The 22,041-nt window shown below is 40.7% G+C and overlaps 1 protein-coding gene across 1 annotated transcript in view; it reads left to right on the forward strand.

Moving 5' to 3' along the window:
* SSBP4 (single stranded DNA binding protein 4) overlaps positions 1–22,041 on the forward strand; it is a 682,195-nt gene that overhangs the window by 592,530 nt on the left and 67,624 nt on the right. Inside the window, exon 6 of the mRNA XM_082263962.1 lies at positions 21,970–22,041. This exon is cut by the window's right edge and continues 12 nt beyond it. Within this exon, the coding sequence (XP_082120088.1) occupies positions 21,970–22,041 (72 nt within the window). The remainder of the gene's footprint in view (positions 1–21,969) is intronic.

Raw genomic sequence — 22,041 nt, forward strand, 5'->3', positions numbered from 1 at the left:
CACTTTGTCTGTCAGTGACCTGGTGATGTTCATAGGAAACTATAGGTGGTGACACTGGCAGAAATGAGAGTGTAGCCCATTTTGAACGTAACATACCTACTTTATGTTCAGGTACACCTCAAAAAACTGTAGAAAATGTTATCTTTTGCCCATGCATGCTTTCTTAGAGCATCTACATCATCTACATCTACAAAATGTGTTACTTCTGGCTGTGTTATGTGTTCCACATCTCTAAAGTAATTTGCTTGAATAGATTTCTATAAAATGTGAAAAAAAAAAAGATTTCTATATCCTATTATTATGACACAATGACACTTCTCTGACCAATTATTGTATATATAGGTCATCCATTTCTTTACTGGAATTTACATCTTTGACATTGTTGAGCAAAAACATTTAGAAATCAGGTAGGATCTTCTCTCAGAAGAGATTTGTACGATCATGTTCAAAATACTTCATGACTAATGTCAACATCTTAAAGACTGGATAATATAATACAGCTCATAATAATAATATAATATAGCTCATTACCATTGGTCGTTATCCTCATCATACTAAGTGACACTTGCTTGACCAATTACAGTGTGTAGTTTTCCAGTCCTCTGTTTCTTTGCTGGTATATACCGCACATCTTAGATGTTGTTCATTGAGCACAACTATGTAGAAATCAGAAAAAAATCAAGTAACTGTGTTGTAAATTCAATGCCAATGACAAATCTTTCCTGTTAAGTGGTATAGAAATTAAACCAATGTTGTTGGATGAAGACTGTAGTTGAGTCGTGTTGAAAAATTTTGGGGGGTTGTTGAAGGAGAGCCCTCAAACCTGATATCTACCTGTGGGCCATAGAGTCCCCATCCACCCTACTGTACAGTACATAGATAAGTTTATTCTGTCACTTTGTCTTGGCTTACTGACAGGCTATTATATTATATTATAGTTTGATGTATCAGTACGGCATATATTCTTCAGTAGTAAATCAGTGTCCCATTTAACCACTTAAACCCCGGAGGATTTGGCTGCTCAAAGACCAGGGCCTATTTTGTGATTCGGCACTGCGTGACTTTAACGGACAATTGAGCGGTCGTGAGACACTGTACCCAAATGAAATTGACATCCTTTTTTTCCCACAAACAGAGCTTTCTTTTGGTGGTATTTGATCACCTGTGCGATTTTTATTTTTTGCGCTATACACAAAAAAAAAGAGCGTCAATTTTGAAAAAATAACAATATTTTTCAAATTTTTTTATATGAAATTCCCAAAAAAATAAAAATGTAAAAATCAAAAATCAAATTTTTTTAACATTTTAGATAATATTGAAGAAATTCCACACTCAAATTACAAGGAAAGATAATAAAGTCCAAAATGTGTCTGCCAGCAAATTCTGATATAGACAACTCAGATCAAATAAAGTGGGTGACCAAAGTGTCACAGATCAATCTTATCCGTGCACCCCCTTGTGAGTGGGTGCTCACCTTAAAACTGATTCAGTTAAGCTCAAATGCAGGAGGTCTTATGGATGACACTTCCGGGTGGTTCCATCCCAATATCACAGATCAAGTCAGCAAATCTCAATCCAACAGCCAATGTACCATGAGAATAAAGAAGCTTACAATAGTGCTTATACCTTTAATAACTTTAATTCATATAAAAAACATAAGGTATTGCACTCACATGTGATGGTGCATCCATGCACCTTTAGACCGCCGTATAAGATAAGGTTTAACAACCATAAGAATACCGTGGTGGTGTAGTGGGAGACGCCGCAGCTGCGTACTTCCTTCTGTCTAACTTTTGAGACCTGTCCTCTGGAGTTCGCCTGCCATTGGAAGTGGAGAGAAGTCTTAAAACCTGTGTATAACTGCGTACTTTACTATAGTATCTGGTAAGCAGCCTGTGTGACTACCATTGTCTGATGATCTTAAGGAGATTCTGGGGATGGTCTTTCTGTAGAATTTACCACCTATATATATGTCCTTCTGGTGAGCGGCTCATATAATCATTGGATAGAGTGGCATCCTTTGGTTCTTGGTGGCGGGTTTGTTCCTAAAATTTAAAAAGTTGGGATATACTGCACCATGAGATCTTCTTTTGTTTATTTACATATATCTTGCCACCTGAATTGATTGAGCCAAACCAGAATAGCGAGATTCTACACCATCTCTACCTACTGACAGGTTTATTTTTATCTTCCATCTGGTAAGCAGACTGGACTGTCCCTACTATCCATATGGACTAATATTTGAGCGCCGCAAACCCACAATATTAATTTTAACATTTTAGGCCAATTTGTTTTCTGCTACATATTTTTGGTAAAAAAATTGCAATAAGCGTATTTTGATTGGTTTGCGCAAACGTTTTTGTGTTTACTAACTAAGGGAAAGATTTATGTCATTTTTATTGTTTTTTTTTTTTAAACTAGTAATGGCGGCGATCTGCGTTTTTTTTTGCGGGACTGCGACATTGCGGCGGACAGATCGGACCCCTGACTAACATTTTTGACAATTTTGGGGGTACCAGTGACATTACTACAGTAATCAGTGCTATACATATGCACTGTTACTGTAAAAATGACACTGGCAGGGAAGGTGTAGGTAAGTGGTCCCCGTTAAACAACCTCCGGAGGTCCCACTAGGTACCACGATACATCGGGGGGTGGGGGGATATCCTCTGGGGGGCTCCGCTGTATTCCCTCTATAGAGAGTGTGGTATGGGGGCTGTGTAGGATCCCTCTAAATTCCACTTCTAGACCTCGTTGGTGGTGTGGTCTCAGCAATAAACCATAAGAGAGGTAGGGAGGCTCCTAGTGTAGTATTTCTTGAAAGTAGTTTATTATATAAAGTCACACTTACATTACAGCAAAGAAAATCCAGCCGGATCGTGGAGATGCTCACGATCCACGATCCAATAACATTTCTAAACAAAAGTGGAGTTACGCTTTAAACTTACTTTAAACTTTACTATTAAGAATTCTGAGCAGAAGGGGGCACATGAAACTGGGGGCTTCAACATAAAATTTTCCAGGGGAGGGTAGCATGTGTCCAATAAAACTGAGGTGCCTTCGTTGCCCTTGACCATTCTGCTTGATGTCTGTATTGCCAAGAGCTGTGGCACCACATCAAAAACAGCAAAATGAATCCTTCTTTCTCTGACACTTCCCAGCTGCATTTGTGTACATTGTACCTGAGTTTAACTTCCATCTTGACAGGCAACAAGAGCCTATCAAAAGCATATTGCAAATCCTATGTACACAGCCTGGCTTTTGGAATGGACTAGGTGCTGTGCATTGCCAAAGAGAGGATGATATATTTATTATATCATTTTTCTATAATAGTTATTTAATATATATTTTGCTGCTTGTGATGTTAAGCTATGGTTTACTGCTAGAACCATTAATAAGTTGAAGAAGAGAGAAGGCACCTAAATAATTTCACATAGCTGCCCTTTGGTTTTGTGGGTGGGTTTTTTTTCTCCACTTTCTCACCTGACGTGTTCAAACTCCTCAAAGGCTTCATCAGGCACTGGGGTTGATTTACTAAAGGAGGAGAGCATGTTCAATTTGCAAAACGAATTTTCACACAGCTTAGTGAATGAGTTCAAGTTGCACTGTCTATAATTATCCAATCATATGCAAGAAAAGTTACTGGGTTTTTCTTTGCTTACACACGTAATTTTCACTTAGGTTCACTTAATTTGCTAAGTTAGGTGCATATAATATTCACTTTGCAAAGCGATCACCAAACATTTGTTCAGCAGCAGTTGAAACTGGCTGTCAACAGCTACAACCAACACCAACAGCAGATATATGGTGTCAAACATGATGCTTTGTTGCCAAAGTAAGCTTACATGGCCGTTAGAGGTGAAAGACAATAATGAAAGCGACAAGGTCATAGGAGGGGACCAAAACGTTTGGCATCATCAAACTTGTGGAAATTGACTGTTGCCTTAACCACTTAAGCCCCGGAAGATTTTACCCCCTTCCTGACCAGGGCCTATTTTGCGATTCGACACTGCGTGACTTTAACGGACAATTGCGCGGTCGTGCGACGCTGGACCAAATGAAATTGACGTCCTTTTTTTCCCACAAACAGAGCTTTCTTTTGGTGGTATTTGATCACCTGTGCGATTTTTTGATCATGCGCTATAAACAAAAAAATAGCGACAATTTTTCAAAAATAACAATATTTTGTCACATTTTTTTATATGAAATTCCCAAAAAAAATGTAAAAATCAAAATGTTTTAAAATTTTAGGCCAATTTGTTTTCTGCTACATATGTTTGGTAGAAAAAAAAATTACAATTAGCGTATTTTGATTGGTTTGCGTAAAAGTTATTGCGTTTACTAACTAAGGGAAAGATTTTTGTCAATTTTTTTTAACGAGTCATGGCGGCGATCTGCGATTTTTGCGGTGGACAGATCGGACCCTTGACTGACATTTTTGACACTTTTGGGAGTACCAGTGACATTACTACAGTAATCAGTGCTAAAAAATGCACTGTTACTGTAAAAATGACACTGGCAGGGAAGGGGTTAACTTTATTGGAGAAGGAGGGGTTAAGTGTGTCCCTAGGGGCGTGCTTCTAACTGTAAAGGGATGTGGCTGTTTGTGTAACAACAGAGAAATATGATCCTGCATAGCAGGACCGTATGATCTCTGTTCTTACACAGGGGAGAATGACAGGCGGCTTTGTTTACATTAGCCGCCTGCCTTTCTCCCTCTGTAACCGACGATCGCGAGTGACTGGCGGACATCGGGTCCACCGGTTACACGCACGGGGGGGTCCGCGAAGGAGCGGGGGCGGAGCGCGCCTCCGGCGGCACATGCTCGCCCCCTAGAGCCTCACAGGCTAGTGATGTACCCCTACGTCACTTTGCCTGTGAGGGGCTGACTGCCGCCGTATATAGTCGTGCGGCAGTCGGCAAGTGGTTAATGTGTAAAGAACAAAACAACATAACAAAAGTATAAATTCTCTTTTCAGATTTTTTTTTTTTACTGTTAAGAAATCAATTTTCTTTCCAAAAGCCACTCCTACTTTGAAGCATAGGATAATGTGGTTGATTTACTAAAGGCAAATAGGCTGTTCACTTTGCAAGGGAATTCTCCCCAGAGCTTAGTGAATGTTCTTGAAATTTTAAGGACTTTCATCATGAGTGTCAATCATGTGCAAGCAGAAACACTGTTTTTTTTTATCTTGCATGTGGTTGGATATTACCTACAAAGTACATTTTAATCACATTCACTAAGCTATGGGCAAATTCCTTTGCAAAATGAACAGTCTATTTGCCTTTAGTAAACCCCAATGGGTCAGATTTACTAAAGGGAAATCAACAAGAGCAGGTAAAAATTGCTATGGTCACTTGCATTTCAGGATCTCATGAATGAGTGCATGTAAACGTACACATAGAACAAGATTCCTTAACCTACCTATCAAGTGTACCCTAATGTTCAGTATGTACTGAACCTGTACTGGGCAGGTTTTCAATATATGCTAAACATCCAAAAAAATGCTGTTTTTATGCCTTTTTATTTTTTTTTAAATACAGTGCACTAAGGAATGAGCAGAAGAGCAGCTCGAAACACCCATATGCTCTGCTATAGGGAAGAAATAAGGTAGCGAGCAAGTGGGTATTTTTAACTGGACCTTACATTTAAAGCAGCAGCATAGAAAATCTTGTTCACAATTCCCATGGTCAAAACCTGCACTTCTACAAATGCATGCACATATAGCAAACATTTTTTCTGTGTTTTTTGTCGAGTTCTGTACTTATTTCAGTTTGTGCTTCATGTCATAAATATAGTATACATGTATATATAAAATAAATAACAGCAGTTAAAAAGACCCAAAAACATAAAATAAAATTATTTGATATATAACACTCTTACCGATGTGCTAGTAAAATATTGTATTTTGTAGTGAATTTGTGGTATGTACTATATGACCAGTGAGTACGTATCTCCTTACATTGCAGTACTTAGTGAATACTGTGAGAATACAATCCAGCTGTCCATTTGTATGCAGTGCACCCTAAATATTTTCACCTTTACTATTTAAAATAAAGACAGACTGTGAAGACATTTTTAAAGAAAGTTGGCTTTCTAAATTGTTTTTTTTATACTTTTTTTTTGGAGGCACTTAAAGTGATGACGCCTGTTGGAGTTGTTCAGTGCAGTAAACTCAATTTAAGCCAGTAATATTATTTCAAGTTTAAAGCATAGAACTAATATTCTCATTGATACAAATGAATAGATATGTACATATAGTATATATGTAGCCAAAGACTTTCAAAAAAGTGTTCTGTGTTACCTATTCGTAGCAAGCTGAATGCTTATTTGATTGTCATAACACACATGGGAATATCTAGGTGTGCTAGAAGCCTCTCTGAATAGGACTGACCTATGAATCATCAATAAAGTGCAATCAATAGCACCTTGCGTATAGCCAGCAGCTTCCAATGACTTTCACCTGCTCTTTCTGGTCCCATGCATAGTAAATAAACTAGCAGTGTTTCCAAAACCTCAATACCAAAAGTGTGTGTAAGAAGGGAGAAGTGATTGGCGCTGCCAGATGGAGGGTAAATAACAGATATATAGGGTGGATATCTGATAGTGGGTACTTGGTATCTAATAGACTAAAAATTCACCGTTGTGAAGCAAAGTGACTAGTGCAATATGAATAAATATTCGAGTGACCACATCTATTGCATATAGCACTTTTTTCATATTTTGGATTTTTATTTATTTATTTATATATATATATATTTTTAGTGGTCTATTACCCACGTCTTGGCACTTTGCACTTTCTTGCACAGAAGTGAATATATATGGTTTTATTGTTGTGTATTTTCAATGTATTGTAGATGATACGATATTTATTTATTTATATTGCACTAGTCACTTTGCTTTACAACGGTGAATTTTTAGTCTGTTAGATACCAAGTACCCACTAAATAAATAAATAAAGATCGTATCATCTACAATACATTGAAAATACACAACAATAAAACCATATATATTCACTTCTGTGCAAGAAAGTGCAAAGTGCCAAGACGTGGGTAATAGACCACTAAAAATATATATATATATAAATAAATAAATAAAAATCCAAAATATGAAAAAAGTGCTATATGCAATAGATGTGGTCACTCGAATATTTATTCATATTGCACTAGTCACTTTGCTTCACAACGGTGAATTTTTAGTCTGTTAGATACCAAGTACCCACTATTAGATATCCACTCTATATATCTGTTATTTACCCTCCATCTGGCAGCGCCAATCACTTCTCCCTTCTTACACACACTTTCGATATAACCCTTTTTAGGGTTGTATTTTTGAAGTGGGCTGCAGCCAAGTTTTGATTTCTAGCTTTTATCCTAAGCGCGGATTCCTTTGTTTTTAATCTCAATACCAAAAGTATTGATTAAGCAAATTCTCTAAAGGCTGAAATAGAAATAAAATACACAATAGTAGTATACAAATTATATGTTAGAGATCAGTACACAATATGTTCAATGTAGGACAATAGAATCGTATTGTAAAAGCTGCTTGTTGACTAAAATCTCTAGAAGCATTAAATAAATTACATTTTCCTTTGAAAATCTACAGTTCTTCTGCATAGTCAAATCCAGTCTACTATGTATTTTTATGTAGGGAAGGGATTGTTAAAAATGAAGCAGTGAAGGCATTCCCTATAAATCTAGTCCACCAGCCAAGCTCAAATCTGGTGGGTTAGAGTGCTTCTACATGTTGCGCTGTTGGATAAACCTTTGCATGCTTTATTTTATGGTGTTTTGTGGCTTGAAGGAGTAAAAGAATCTGTAGAAAATGTCTACAAACTTGTTGCAGTCAGAAATGTGTAGGTAACGTTTTTCTAGCTAGTGTTTTGGCTTTGAGAAAGGCTGCAGTGCCATCTATCGCTGGATTTTAGAAAACTGCTTTGTGAAGACCATTGTGACCATGCCAACCATTTATCTCCTTAGCTGGAGAGAAAATGATTTTATTAATTGCTTCATTTATCCCCTTTCCTTTTGCCTAGATGCGATTGGCTAGGCTGGTAACTAGTGGGACTGGGCTCACAGACTCAAACCAGTGACTGCCATATGTCTCTTATTAGCCCTGGACGTTAATTGCAAGGCAGCAGGAAGAAGCATTATTAAATATCAAGTAAATGCTCTGGCTGTAACCCCTTCTGTACCACATGTGGTTGGAGTAAATTGGAGAATCTGTACCCCAGGGAGTGAATAGGTTTTACAGCACACCAGAAGTTACATGAAAATATTCAGCTACATGGCAACTATTTTATTTGTGTGGCTGATTAAGAATGGTATTATATTTTTTCTGAACAGGATAAGTGTTGGCTGAAATGTTGCTGATCATGCTAGAAGATCTCTTCTCTGGTAGAATCTAGTAGGCTGGTAATAAATATGTTGCATTATTATTCATCAGTAGTTATAGCTTATATGTTTTAGTATATTTTGCACTTATGCAAAGTAAAATATAGTGTAACCATACACATTACTAGCTTGATTGCTTGTGATCCAGGGTTATTGATCTCCTTATTCTAGAGAAAAATTGTGCAAAAGTTGAAAATAACCAACCCATCCCTCCAATTGTTTGTCAATTATTTGACAAGTGTTGCCGCCTTAAGCCTAATACTGGCCATACATGGGTTATTTTTTAATTAGTTCAACCAAAAGGTTGGACAAAAAAATATAACCCCATTCCCTAATCAACACATTTGAGGCAGATGGGGGAATCCTTGCATCTGCGCTATTGTATTTTGACAGTGGGGAGACTCCCCTGCTGTCAGAATGCACAGATCAGCACTGCAGCCTATTCCCTGTGGTGCTGACCAAGCTGGTTTTATCCAACAGGGTGGTTGAACAGAAGTCGAACGGCAGATTATTTTCTGTTTAACCGCAGCAGCCATGCATAGATCAGGATTTAGCCAATACCTGCTGAACCTGCTGAATTTCGATCCATGTAGGGCTAGCTAAAGGCTAAGCTCACAGGTTTGTGGTTAATCTGCGTATTTCCACCTCCCAAACGTGTACCTTACAAGTGAACATGGCGGCCACTTGGGTTTGCCTACACTGCCGATATGGTAATTTTAACTCAGAATGTCATGTTTGACAGGTGGCACTGCCTGTCAAACTCACCCAATAAATTCAATGGGACCAGACCACAACATGGCTATGGCAGTTGCAGCATGGTATTCAGGAGGAGAAGGCAGTATCACCTTCTGAACGACTGTACGCCAGTTCTAAAGCTCCCCTGAAAAAGCGATCCAGCACAGATTAAACATTTTAAAGGGGCACTTGAGCCTGCCACCTATGTAAATGAGCTCTAAGGGCTGTTTGTTGTGGTCTTCCCCAGGGTAAAAACACTCACCAGTATCTTAAAGGAAGCCTGAAAGTACAGATGCTGCTGTTGCTGATCTTTTTCTGAAAATGCTAGCTGCCTGTTTGTCATGCTAACCCAGTAGCCTTGATACACTGAGTCAGAGACCCAGAACAAACATGCAGCAAGTGATGTCAGAATTCCTAATTTGTGTATTTGTTCTGGTTCAAAGACTTACAAGGTTTTTCAGCCAAGCAACTTACACTTACAGGACAGCAATGGCAGCCTCCAGCTTCCTCTAATGAAATCAACAATATTTTTGCTCTGAATTAAGATTGTTACTGTTCCTAAATTCCCTCTTCTGTTTAAAGATATGTACATAGGTGAATTCAAGGTAACCTGTAAGTATTTGATTGAAGTGATCTAAACCCTAAAGCAGCCCATAGATGAGTATTTTTTTTTTTTTTTTTTTTTTTGTGCAACCACCAAGGGGAATGTAAAAAAATACACTCGATTTCACCATCCTCCCACCAAGGTTTTGTATTTTGATGGCAGGGACAGGGATACATCCCTGCTGTCAGAATACACTGATCAGTGCTGCCGGTGACATACAGTATCTCACAAAAGTGTGTACACCCCTCACATTTTTGTAAATATTTTATTATATCTTTTCATGTGACAACACTGAAGAAATGAAACTGTGCTACAATGTAAAGTAGTGAGTGTATAGCTTGTATAACAGTGTCAATTTGCTGCCCCCGCAAAATAACTCAACACACAGCCATTAATATCTAAACCGCTGGCAACAAAGGTGAGTACACCCCTCAAATGTCCAAATTGGTCCCAATCAGCCATTTTCCCTCCCCGGTGTCATGTGACTCGTTAGTGTTACAAGGTCTCAGGTGTGAATGGGGAGCAGGTATGCTAAATTTGGTGTTATCGCTCTCACTCTTTCATACTGGTCACTGGAAGTTCAACATAACACCTCATGGCAAAGAACTCTCTGAGAATCTGAAAAAAAGAATTATTTCTCTACATAAAGATGGCCTAGGCTATAAGAAGAATGCCAAGACCCTGAAACTGAGCTGCAGCATGGTGGCCAAGACCATACAGTGGTTTAACAGGACCAGTTCCACTCAGAGCAGGCCTTACCATGGTCAACTAAAGAAGTTGAGTGCACATGCTCAGTCCTATCCAGAGGTTGTCTTTTGGAAATAGACATATAAGTGCTGCCTGCATTGCTGCAGAGGCTGAAGGGGTGGGGGGTCAGCCTGTCAGTGCTCAGACCATACACCGCACACTGCATCTAATTGGTCTGCATGGTTGTCATCCCAGAAGGAAGCCTGTAAGCTGGTTCTAAAGATGATGCTCAAGAAAGCCCACAAACAGTTTGCTGTAGACAAGCAAACTAAGGACATGGATTATTTGAACCATGTCCTGTGGTCTGATTAGACCAAGATAAACTCATTTGGTTCAGATGGTGTCAAGGGTGTGTGGCGGCAACCAGGTGAGGAGTACAAAGACAAGTGTGTCTTGCATGGTGGTGGGAGTGTCATGGTTTGGGGCTGCATGAGTGCTGCCGGCGCTGGGGAGCTACAGTTCATTGAGGGAACCATGAATGCCAACATGTACTGTGACATACTGAAGCAGAGCATGATCCCCTCCCTTCGGACACTGGGCCGCAAGGCAGTATTCCAACATAACTACCCCAAACACACCTCCAAGACAACCACTGCCTTGCTAAAAAAGCTGAGGGTAAAGGTGATGGACTGGCAAACCCTATTGAGCATCTGTTGGGCATTCTCAAATGGAAGGTGGAGGAGAGCAAGGTCTCTAACATCCATCAGCTCCGTGATGTCGTCATGGAGGAGTGGAAGAGGACTCCAGTGGCAACCTGTGAAGCTTTGGTGAACTCCATGCACAAGAGGGTTAAGGCAGTGCTGGAAAATAATGGTGGCCACACAAAATATTGACACTTTGGGCCCAATTTGGACATTTTCACTTAGGGGTGTACTCACTTTTGTTGCCAGAAATTTAGACATTAATGGCTGTGGGTTGAGTTATTTTGAGGGGACAGCAAATTGACCCTGTTATACAAGCTGTACACTTTACATTACATTACATTGTAGCAATGTGTAATTTCTTCAATGTTGTCACGTGAAAAGATATTATAATATATTGACAAAAATGTGAGGGTGTACTCACTTTTGTGAGATACTGTATATTCTGTAGTGCTAATCAAGTGAGGAAAATCAAATAGGCTGGTTATACAGAAGTCAGTTGGTAGATTTACTCCTTTTTAACCAGCCTGCCCAGTCCATGTTGAACCTGCCAATTTTCCATCCATGTATGGCCAGTTTTACTAATTTTGTTTGCTTAGGCACTGTGTATCAAATACATTCCATGTTTGTTTATTCTTAAAGTACTGTTTTTTTCTTTTTTTTCATCCTTTTTTGTATCTCAGTGCTGCTTATCTCCTCCAGCCTCTTTGAGCAACTCTCTGTCCACATGCACTTGTTCCAGCATCAACTACACATCATTTCCCAGGACCAGTTTCCCAAAAGTAACTACGGAGGACCATGCCTCAGCAATGCGTGTTGGCACAGCTTCTTGTCTTCATCACATGTGTGACAGGGTGCCAATGCAATAGCACAATTGGATACAGTAGTCACCTCATAACAGGAAATACCTAAATAAGGACCTTAATGGCAGATCACCAAGTATTATTTTAAGGAAAGGCTGTGCAGTTTTAAAAATAAAAACAACTTTAGAATGATGTTATACTGTTAACGCCTATATAAGATTTTAGTGATCTGGTTTAAATCTGCTTTAAAACACCAACTGTAGTGAGATTTGATCAACTGATCTGAATTGAGAAAATCACAGTTTAAAAAATGTTGTTAGTGCTTGCTGAATGTTTATTAAAGCAGTGCTTCTATGCAATAGCAGGATGTTTCAGGTCACCCTGATCACGTGTACATTGCAAAGTTTAAAGTGTTTGAGAGGACACATACAAAAAAATCTACACTAAGGCAGCCCATATATTATGTATTTTTTCTATTCAACCACCGGATTAATGAAAGAAAATGACTCTATTCCCCCATCCACATATTCGATGCTTCCTGTTGTGGTATTGTATTCTGACAGCGGAAAGCCTTTCACGCCGTCAGAATACACTTTTGTGAGATAATGTATAGTTCAAAATGTACCTCATATGCCTTGGATGCTCACACACAAGAAGGGAGGGAAAAAACAGCCCTCAGGGATAACAAAAATTGGAGGCTGCCATTGGCATGCATGAATATTTTATATCTTCTTGCTGTTTCAAGTTATTCTGCAATATTATAAATAACATAGTTTTCAGTGTACTATGTCCATAACTTTTTAGTTTTCAAATTAATATTATTTGGTCCAACATATTCCCTAATTCATTTAATTCAGTCTGGGATATTGATTATAAGGGTTAATTTTACTACTAAATCACTAACTTTAAATATGAACCAGCTCGGCCAATATACAGTACATAGTATCCTATTTCCGCAGAGGGCAGGTAAGTATAATGCATATATGCAGATTTCAATAACACCCTATTAGAATTTATTGACGTATCTGCTTCAATACTTCAATGAATATTAAAGTCCAAAAGCTGCACTCTTTAATTTATGACCCACTGCCATAAACCTGTTGGATAAGCCTGCTTCACTGATCTCAAATGAAAAGTCAGTACTGACAACATATGGCCCAATGATAACCAAACTAGCCTTACTGCCATATAAGACAGCTGTCCAGAAAAGTCAAATCACTCTTTCATAAGTGCATTTAAATACAAAAAATGTTGCACACTCCATCAGGAGCTGACTCCAAACTGCAAATATGAGCCCTGAAATGACTGAAAATAATTAAAGGTTAGGGTCACCTTTTGTAACATGTTACATGTTACACCCGTATATAGCGTAGATACAATCAATTAATTTTGTTCCACACCTCACCAATTCATAAAGGTAAAAAAGAAAAAATATATATCTAAGATGTATAAAAATGAAATAATATCCTCAAAATATACCACTATTTAAATAAACATATCCAATGCAAGATCTCTACTTTATATGCTCCAAATCATATAAATAAGTCCATGACCTTAAACGTAGATATAGTGTCAAAATATATACTCCATTTGAGCAGTGCAAACACAGTCCAAGAATTAAAAAAATATTTTACATTGGAGCAATTTGTCATGCATCCTATTGCTGGCAATGGCAGTGTTCAAAATGATGTGACACCGACTTTGCGGTGCCGCATCAATTTGAAAAAGTAGTACATGCACTACTTTTGGCGGTTTCGGGTGCAATTTCAATAGACATCTGTGCATAAAGCTGCACAGATGTATTCAAAGTCGCACCTCAAAGCCGCACTCAATGGGAACGGGGGCTAAAGGTGACTGACTCTTTAAGTAACTTCCAAATGGCTCCCACAGGCTGTGCTCTTATGAAATCAAACCGCTATTTTTTTTCTCTCCACCAGTTGTACTCTCACCTGAAGGGAAGTGACCACACTTTTACATATAGTCAATATGCGCTTGTGTCCCACTATGAGGACTAACTTTGCTATACAGATTAGGAAAACAATACTTCTTATTCTGCAGCCTCAGCTCTGGGTGTCCCGCACATAGAAAAAAGAACCGCCCAACATAGTGGTCTATCGTTATATTAAATTTATTTATAAAGTTAAAACTTACAGATGTAAATTTACATGCGAGGGGTGCTTCCAGCTCATGTAATGAGAATTCAACAGAAACGCAATAACATCAATGCTTCTCGCCAGTGTAGTTACCAAACATTGTGCTCCGATGAGCATTGTGACGTCATTAAGTGCCTCCCCTACATGTTACGCCACAGGGTCACGTGGCTTCCTCAGGGGGAATATAGAGTGTAACATGTAACGTGTTACTGTGCTCCCTGCACCCCGTCAATCCCCCATTGTGACAGTGGGTGGGGAATCCTCTCCCTACACCCACTGCCACAATTTAAAAACAAGGCAGCTAGGTAGGGCTCCAATCAAACAGCTGCATCATTCATTCGCACAGATCTGTCATTCAATCACTCCCATCTGCGACCAAGACAAACAGCTTAAAGTATTCACGGAACTGTGAAGGTGCTGATAAGTGCTCTCATAGTTCATTGATTCATCCTGCAATTCATTAATTGTCTGCCCATATGGGAGGTACAGGCAGACAGCTAAATTGAGTGTCTGCAAGAGCCTGGCATTGCACATGTAATTCACTATTCTTCATTGCAATGCTTTAGAGGCTATAGTGTAAATAAAATAATAATGCACATTTTTTTTAAGCTACAAAATCATGTGCATTTTTGTTTTTTTTTATACAAAAGGTGAACTTATCCTTTAAAAATCATTTGGCAAATAATATAGTTCACAGTGATGTATTTCAACTGTGCATTTCACTGTTTGTGCCATTTTGCAAGCCTTTTTAGGGTAACTGCCCTACGGAATCCGGAAATTACTTTTTATCCACAAAAGAATTTGGTGCATCAATTTAGTGAAATGTGTTATCATATCATTCATTTACAATTTGTTATTATTTCATAGTTAGGTATGTCAGGATTTAATTGTTGGAAGAAATCCAGTGTTTGACTAGCTTCCATTATGGAATTCTAATTCCTTAACATCTAGAGGTTCTTAGGGATCATTGTAGACCAAGTGAAGATATTTACTCAAGTACTGTAAATCTTCAATAGGGTTAATAGGGATAGGTGGATATGCCTGATTTTCACCACACTTGCTCGTATTTCCCTAACTTTGCAGCAAATACAATTGAAGTGTAGGAGAGGGAGAATCTTGTTATTTAATTCTTACTATTTGTAAGGCTAATGACAGTATTATCAGACAAAGTGCATAGTCACTGGGCACAGTCATGGGGGACATGTACCAAAGCCAAAATTAAGAATATTTAAAAAAAAGAAAAAAAAAGTATCTTTCAGCTCTCTCCAACAAAAATTGGCACTTTGACAATTGACACTTTTAAAAAATGTAACTGTTTTATATGTTACTTCAAATTATTGACTTTTCTGACTCATCTGACCAGGGACAAAGGTTATGCACTGCATTGTAGGTGTTTCTTATTTTTGGCAGCTAACCTGTGAAGTTTTTTGCCACAAAATACAATAATTATTCTTATATTAAAAAAGAATAGCGCACACATGCAAAAGAAATGACTATCAAATATGGAGACAATCCATAAATAAAAATGGGGATTTCTCTGTCGCTCATTGACAGACGTAGTCCTCGTTGATTAATAACAACTCGGGTTATACTGCCCTCTACAGGAGTAGGACTAGACAGGAAAGAAAACGTTCTGGCCACACCCTAGGGGCAGTCCCAGAGGGTATATCCTCTCACTTCCTGCTACAGCAAATCAGTTTTTTTCTGTCTAGTTAGGAGTAAGGACCTAGATGCCTTGCTAGGATCTTCGGTCCTGGCAGGATTTTTTTCTTAGAAAGATTTTTTTTAGACAGCTTTTTTTCTCCAGTGTTCCTGTGAGATCTTCAAGCAAGCTGTAACTGGGCGACGGGCTGGATGTTGAGATCCAGTGGTCACCCCAGTTCAGCCTACGAGCGCGTGCAGGCCATAGCTCCGCGCTGGGTCGGCCGCGACATAGTCCCACTGGACGGGGACTGACCCTGCGAGTTAAACGTCTCGCTTGAACGCCAATGACCAAGAGTCACGGCGTCCGTACTGGTCGACAGCCCCCCCACCCCGGAGAGGGGTTCTGTCAGGAGTGGCGCCCGCCTGATTCCGGTATGGTGAGTAGTATGTTCCCCCTTTCCCCCTGATGGGTTTGTGGTGAACGCGGGCCCCTCTCTGGAATGGTAGGATGGGTTTCCCCTCTATCCTATAACAGGTCACAGATCCCCCAATTTGAGTGTGATTTTTGTGAACAGAAACCAGGAGGCTTGGTTTGGGAGCTGACTATCTAATGTCATTTTAAAACTGTAAAGGTGACTGAAGTCAGTGGCAGTACTAGAATGGGCATTACTAATGAAGCAAGAGGTATCTTACCTGTCAGAGGTGTTCACAGGGCGATGCCTATGCCTGAATCACTGCAGTCCAGATCGCCATTCCTCCAGCAAGGGCAGAGAGCTGCCTTCCGACGGCCCACGGACCGCATGCAGCCCGCCAGGGTCCGGTACCGCCGGCCAGGCTTATCACCATCAGGGTGAAGGTTGTGGGGCCGAGATACTCCCGCAGGTGAACATAGAATCCTGTACAGGCCGCTGCCATTGTCTGGCAGATCGCACGAGGCCGCCATATTGGCATAGCCTCGTGTCTCCAGCATGGGGGCGGCCATGTTTGAGGTGACCAAACACCTCGTGGAGCCAGGGGGAGGCACCGGAAGGCGTGTTAAGGGGCGGAGCCGCCTCCTTTACCCAGAAAAAAGGGCCAAAGACTTCCTGTCTGTAACAGGACAGCACTGAGCAAGCTGATAGAAAACTTCTGTGCATCAGGGATGAGCCTTGGGGTCTCTCTCTCTCTCTCTCTCTGTGGGGTCCAAAAAGGCAGGTAACACTGAGGGGCGCTGTTGCGCTGGGGGATTACAAAAAAAAAAAGTTTTTTACTTTGTCATTTTTTTGTCGCTGGCAAATGTCTTGTATAATCATTGACTCTGCCGCATAGGTATCCCCACCTGATCCCCTCAAGGTGGCCGCAGGACCCTCCAGTACCCCACTTGTTTTTAATGCATTTTCGGCAGTTTTGGAGTCTTTGGTATCCCGGGTGGAGGTGGCCTGTCAGGGACGGGGGTCAAGAAGTGACCCCCGCCTACCCCTATTTTTTATCTGATACTTCAGATACGGATTCGGAGCTGGTCAATGCAGCTGCAGGTCCCTCTTATGGGGCTGTTGTCTCAGGTAATGTCTCCTCAGCAGTGAAGAGAACGTTTCTGCCTCCGCCATAGCACAAGAGTGGTGGATGCACTAGTTGTGTCCGTCCGGGAAACCTTTAGTCTAGAGGTAGCTGAGACTGAGATTCCTTTTTGGTACTTGTTAGCCTACCAAAAGGGCGAAGGATTTTCCTTTACCCAAATGGGGTCGTTTTGAAATGAACCCCTGTTATTTCCAAACGCATGGCTAGGCGCTATCCGTTTGAGGAATCCCTCTTTAAAGGAAGGTCATACGGTCAGGATACAGGATCGAGTTTCGATCACTTCCACTGGTGCGATTCTTCCCTTCTAACATTGAACGATTTCAGGGGTTCTATTCGAACCTGTTCACAATGCCCAGGAAAGAGGGCAAGGTGCGTCCAATTTCTGGACTTGGGGAAAGATGGAGTCCATCCGAACAGTGGTGGCCTCCCTGCATCAGGGGGATTTCCTGGCGTCCATAGACATTTAGGATGCCTATCCTTATATCCCCATCATTGCAGGACATCAGCGTTTTCTTCGCTTTCCCAAAGATCATCCCTGGTTCCCACCAGGAGACTAAACTATCTGGGCCTAATGTTGGATACATCCTGGGCAAGAAAGTTTCTCCTTGCGGAGAAACTCCAGAAGGTTCAGTCAACGATTCAGATGTTGCTGTCCGTCAATTGGCTGGGACTGATGGTGGCCTTCTTAGAGGCAGTACCGTATACCCAGTCTCATACCCGAATTCTCCTGAAGGAGATTTTTTTCTAATAGAATCAGAATTCCGATTTCCTGGACAATCGGATCCGGTTGAGCGAGCGGACCAGGAAGTCTCCGATGCTCAACCAGGGGAAGTCATTCCTTCCGATAGCATCCAGGTTACCAATAGGGTATCGGAACTGAGAGCAATCAGATTTTGTCTGATTTACTGGACCGAGCAGCTCTAGAGCAGCCTGATTCGGATCCAATCGCACTATGACACGGTCGTGACTTATGTCAAGAAAGGGGCACTTAGAGTGTCCTGGTGGCCATCGAAACGACTAGCATCTTTCATTGGACGGAACGGTTTGTTCCGGATCTCCCCGCAGTGTTCACTCCGGGGGTGGGAAATTGGCAGGCAGATTATTTCAGCCATCAGATTCTGGATCAAGGGGTATGGCCTCTTCATCCAGAGGTTTTTCACTAGCTGTCCCTTCATTGGGGCACCCCGGATGTGGATCTGTTGGCACCTTGGCTCAACAGGAAGGTGCGGAGGTTTGTAGCTCGCACCCGCGATCCTCTAGCGGACGCAGCAGAAACGCTGATCGCCCCGTGGGGGCAGTATCAGCTACGGCATGCCTTCCATCCTCTCAAGTTACTGCGGGAACTTCTTCGCAGGATAGAGGTGGAGGGAATTCCAGTTATTCAGGAAATTCCGGACTGACTTCGTCGAGCCTGGTACGCCGACTTGGTGAGGCTAGTCGCGGACGCTCCTTGGAGACTTCCTCTCAGGGAGGATTTGCGGTCTCAGGAACCGATCTTCCATCTTGTTTTACTATCGCTGGCTTAATGGCCTGGCCATTGAGACCCAGGTACTGAAGGACAAGGGAGTGTCAGCTTCAGTTATTCCTACCTCTAGTTAAAGCAAGGAAAGCGACTTCCAGCACATGGAAGGCTTATATTGCGTGGTGTGAATCTCTTGGATTTCCCCCACATACCTATTCGGTGACACGAATCTTGGTCTGTCTGCAACAAGGGGTTGAGCAGAAACTGTCCTTGAGCACATCAAGGGTCAGGTTTCAGCGTTAGCAATCTTCTTTCAGAAACTTTTGGCTAATCATTCCTTGGTGCGGAATTTCATCCAGGGGGTGCGACATCTGGCTCCGCCAGTGCGTGCACCCTTACCGCCTGGGATCTTAATTTAGTGTGGTCGGTTCTTCAGAAACTTCTCTTTGAAGATATTAGGGAGATTCCCTTGCTTACATTATCCCAGAAGGTGGCCTTCTTGGTGGCCATTACTTCTGCACGCAGGGTGTCAGAACTGGCCGCATTATCTTGTCGTTCCCCATATCTGGTGGTTCATAGGGATAAGGTGGTTCTTCTTCCGAATCCATCCTTCCTTCCTAAAGTGGTTTTCAGAGTTTTCATCTGAATAAAAATATTGTGTTACCTTCCCCGTGTCCTAAGACTAGCCATCCTTGGGATTACACTCCTTGGATGGGGTTCAGACAATCAGGGTACACTTGACTACTACGAACTTGTTTCGTAAGACAAACTCCCTTTTTGTGATCACGGATAGCCCTAGAAGGGGGTTGCCTGTGTCTGCCGCGACCATATCTAGATGGTGGTACAGGCTTATTCTATTAAGGGTCGGAATCCTCCGTTCCCTGTTAAGGCGCACTCTACTTGGGCGCCTAGTGTTTCCTGGGTCTTCCGCCATCAGGCGTCAGCGATCCAGGTTTTCAAGGCGATGACTTGATCGTCGGTTCATACCTTTACATCATTTTATAAAGTTGATTTGATGGCATCGTCAGATGCCTCTTTTGGCCGCAAGGTTCTGCAGGCCGCAATCTGAGGAGACTGTTGGTCTATCTCAAGGGTTTGTTGGGTTTTTCACTTAGGTCTCATCTTTTTGCTCGATGAGTCCTTGATGCTTCTGGTTGGCTCCGGTTGGGCCTTCTGGATTTTTATTTCTGTTAGCCCACCCCTCATTTGTGGTACTGCTTTGGGACGTCCCGAGTTGTTATTAATCAACGAGGACTACGTCTGTCAATGAGCGACAGAGAAAAATTGATTTTTGTAAAATCTTACCGTAAAATCCTTTTCTCTTAGCTCATTGACAGACGTAGTACCCGCCCCTCTGTTTTTGAGTTGGGTTGGGTTAAATTCTCTAAACACTGCTTTGTGACATAACTGATTTGCTGTAGCAGGAAGTGAGAGGATATACCCTCTGGGACTGCCCCTAGGGTGTGGCCAGAATGTTTTCTTTCCTGTCTAGTCCTACTCCTGTAGAGGGCAGTATAACCCGAGTTGTTATTAATCAACGAGGACTACGTCTGTCAATGAGCTTAAGAGAAAAGGATTTTACGGTAAGATTTTACAAAAATCCATTTTTAGTCCCACCATATGGCCATATCGTGCTCAAGCCCACCACTGCGTCAAAGTACCCCATTATCAGTGGGTCCTACACTATCCATAAAAAAAGGGGTGAATCCAGCCTCTCTTTTGCTTGTTTAATAATTATTCTTGACACACTTGAATAGCAATGGTTATTGTAAATAGGATATCTGAAAAATTTAAAAGGATTCTTAATCTCACTGAGATTACAAGTTTGCTTGGACTTATTATCTCCTAGTCAGCCCTGTAGCATTCTTAGGCCCCTTTCACATTGGTTCACTTCAGAACTGCCAGTAAAACGCTGATCGATTTTGAGGCTCTTTTGATGCATTTGCGGTGCAAAACCGCTGTGGGACCTTTTTTTAGATGCTTTTGAATTGCTTTTGACATGTTTTTGAGGCATTTTTCAGGTGATTCCCATTCATTTCAATGAAGAGGGGCATTTTAGGGCTCTTTTTTTTAGCTATCTAAACATTCTTGAAAGATGCTTCGTTGCAGGACTTTTTTTACCGCACCGCCAGCACACTGCCCCAGTGTGAAAGCATTCATTGATTTTAATGAGAAGCATTTTTCTTGAGCATTTTAGGTGCTTTTTTAACGCAAAAGCACTTGAAAAACTCCCCAGTGTGAAAGGGCTCTTAGGATCTGATAACCATAAATATATCTGAACTATTTTTTAATAACCATTCATATTTAAGTGTGTCAAGAAAGTTAGTCTATATCATATCATCATTAATGGTTGTTGTTGACTCTCATTTGAGGTGAGAATTGTGCTTGGACTTTTTATCTCTCAGCCAATTACCCCAGTAAATCTTCTAGACTGATCTTTATCTCTACAACCTAACCCTTTGAAATAGGCCTGTACCACTCCAACATCTCAAGAAAATATAGTTCTATTATTTAAATATTTATATTTGTTTTACCCCCTCCTTGAAACTTAGAACCATTTTCAGAATTATATGTAGCCTTCAGAAGGGATCTAAGGTATCTATACTAACTTATGTTAGCCAATAAAAGTAAATTTATTTAACTAATTATCAATAATACTGTTGTGTATTTTTATTGGTAATATAACGTTTGCAATAGGTTCCTGACTTTTGAAAGTTGAACAATTAATATTTGATTCTTTTGAGGTATTATATACTATAACTGGTTAAAACATTTGTAGAATTTGTTATCAATTTTGCCTTGAAAAAAAGGATCAGTTTACCCAAAAATGAGATTTCAGGTATAGTGGAAGCTGGCGGGTTAAATCACCCTCTGACTTGTTATATATGTTGGTTATTTCAACAGCATAATCCCCAACCATAGTTCCTCATTCTGCTCCCATCCTTCTTGGAGTCTCTCCCCTTACTATAACAAGGATTTCCTCATTCCTCCTGTTGCATTCTTAATATTTAGAAATTGAAAAAAAATCCAACAAGGGCAATAGGACTGCCTATATAAGGGCTGTGGAAAATCTGACTAGGTACCTCAAGCACAAACCTCTCATCACTAGAATCCTCAAGAAATATAACAAATCATTAGATGTTTCAACACAGCATCCACCAAAAATGGAAGTATCGCTATTAAGTGTGCTGCGTGTATATTCTGACAATTATTTTTTTTTTTTTTTTAGGGGCCTCCAGGTTCTCAGCCATCACCTCATGCACAACCACCTCCACACAACCCCAACAATCCAATGATGGGT

This window comes from Pelophylax lessonae, assembly GCF_965119305.1.
Source record: "Pelophylax lessonae genome assembly, chromosome: 1".
In the NCBI taxonomy this organism is placed as follows: Eukaryota; Metazoa; Chordata; class Amphibia; order Anura; family Ranidae; genus Pelophylax; species Pelophylax lessonae.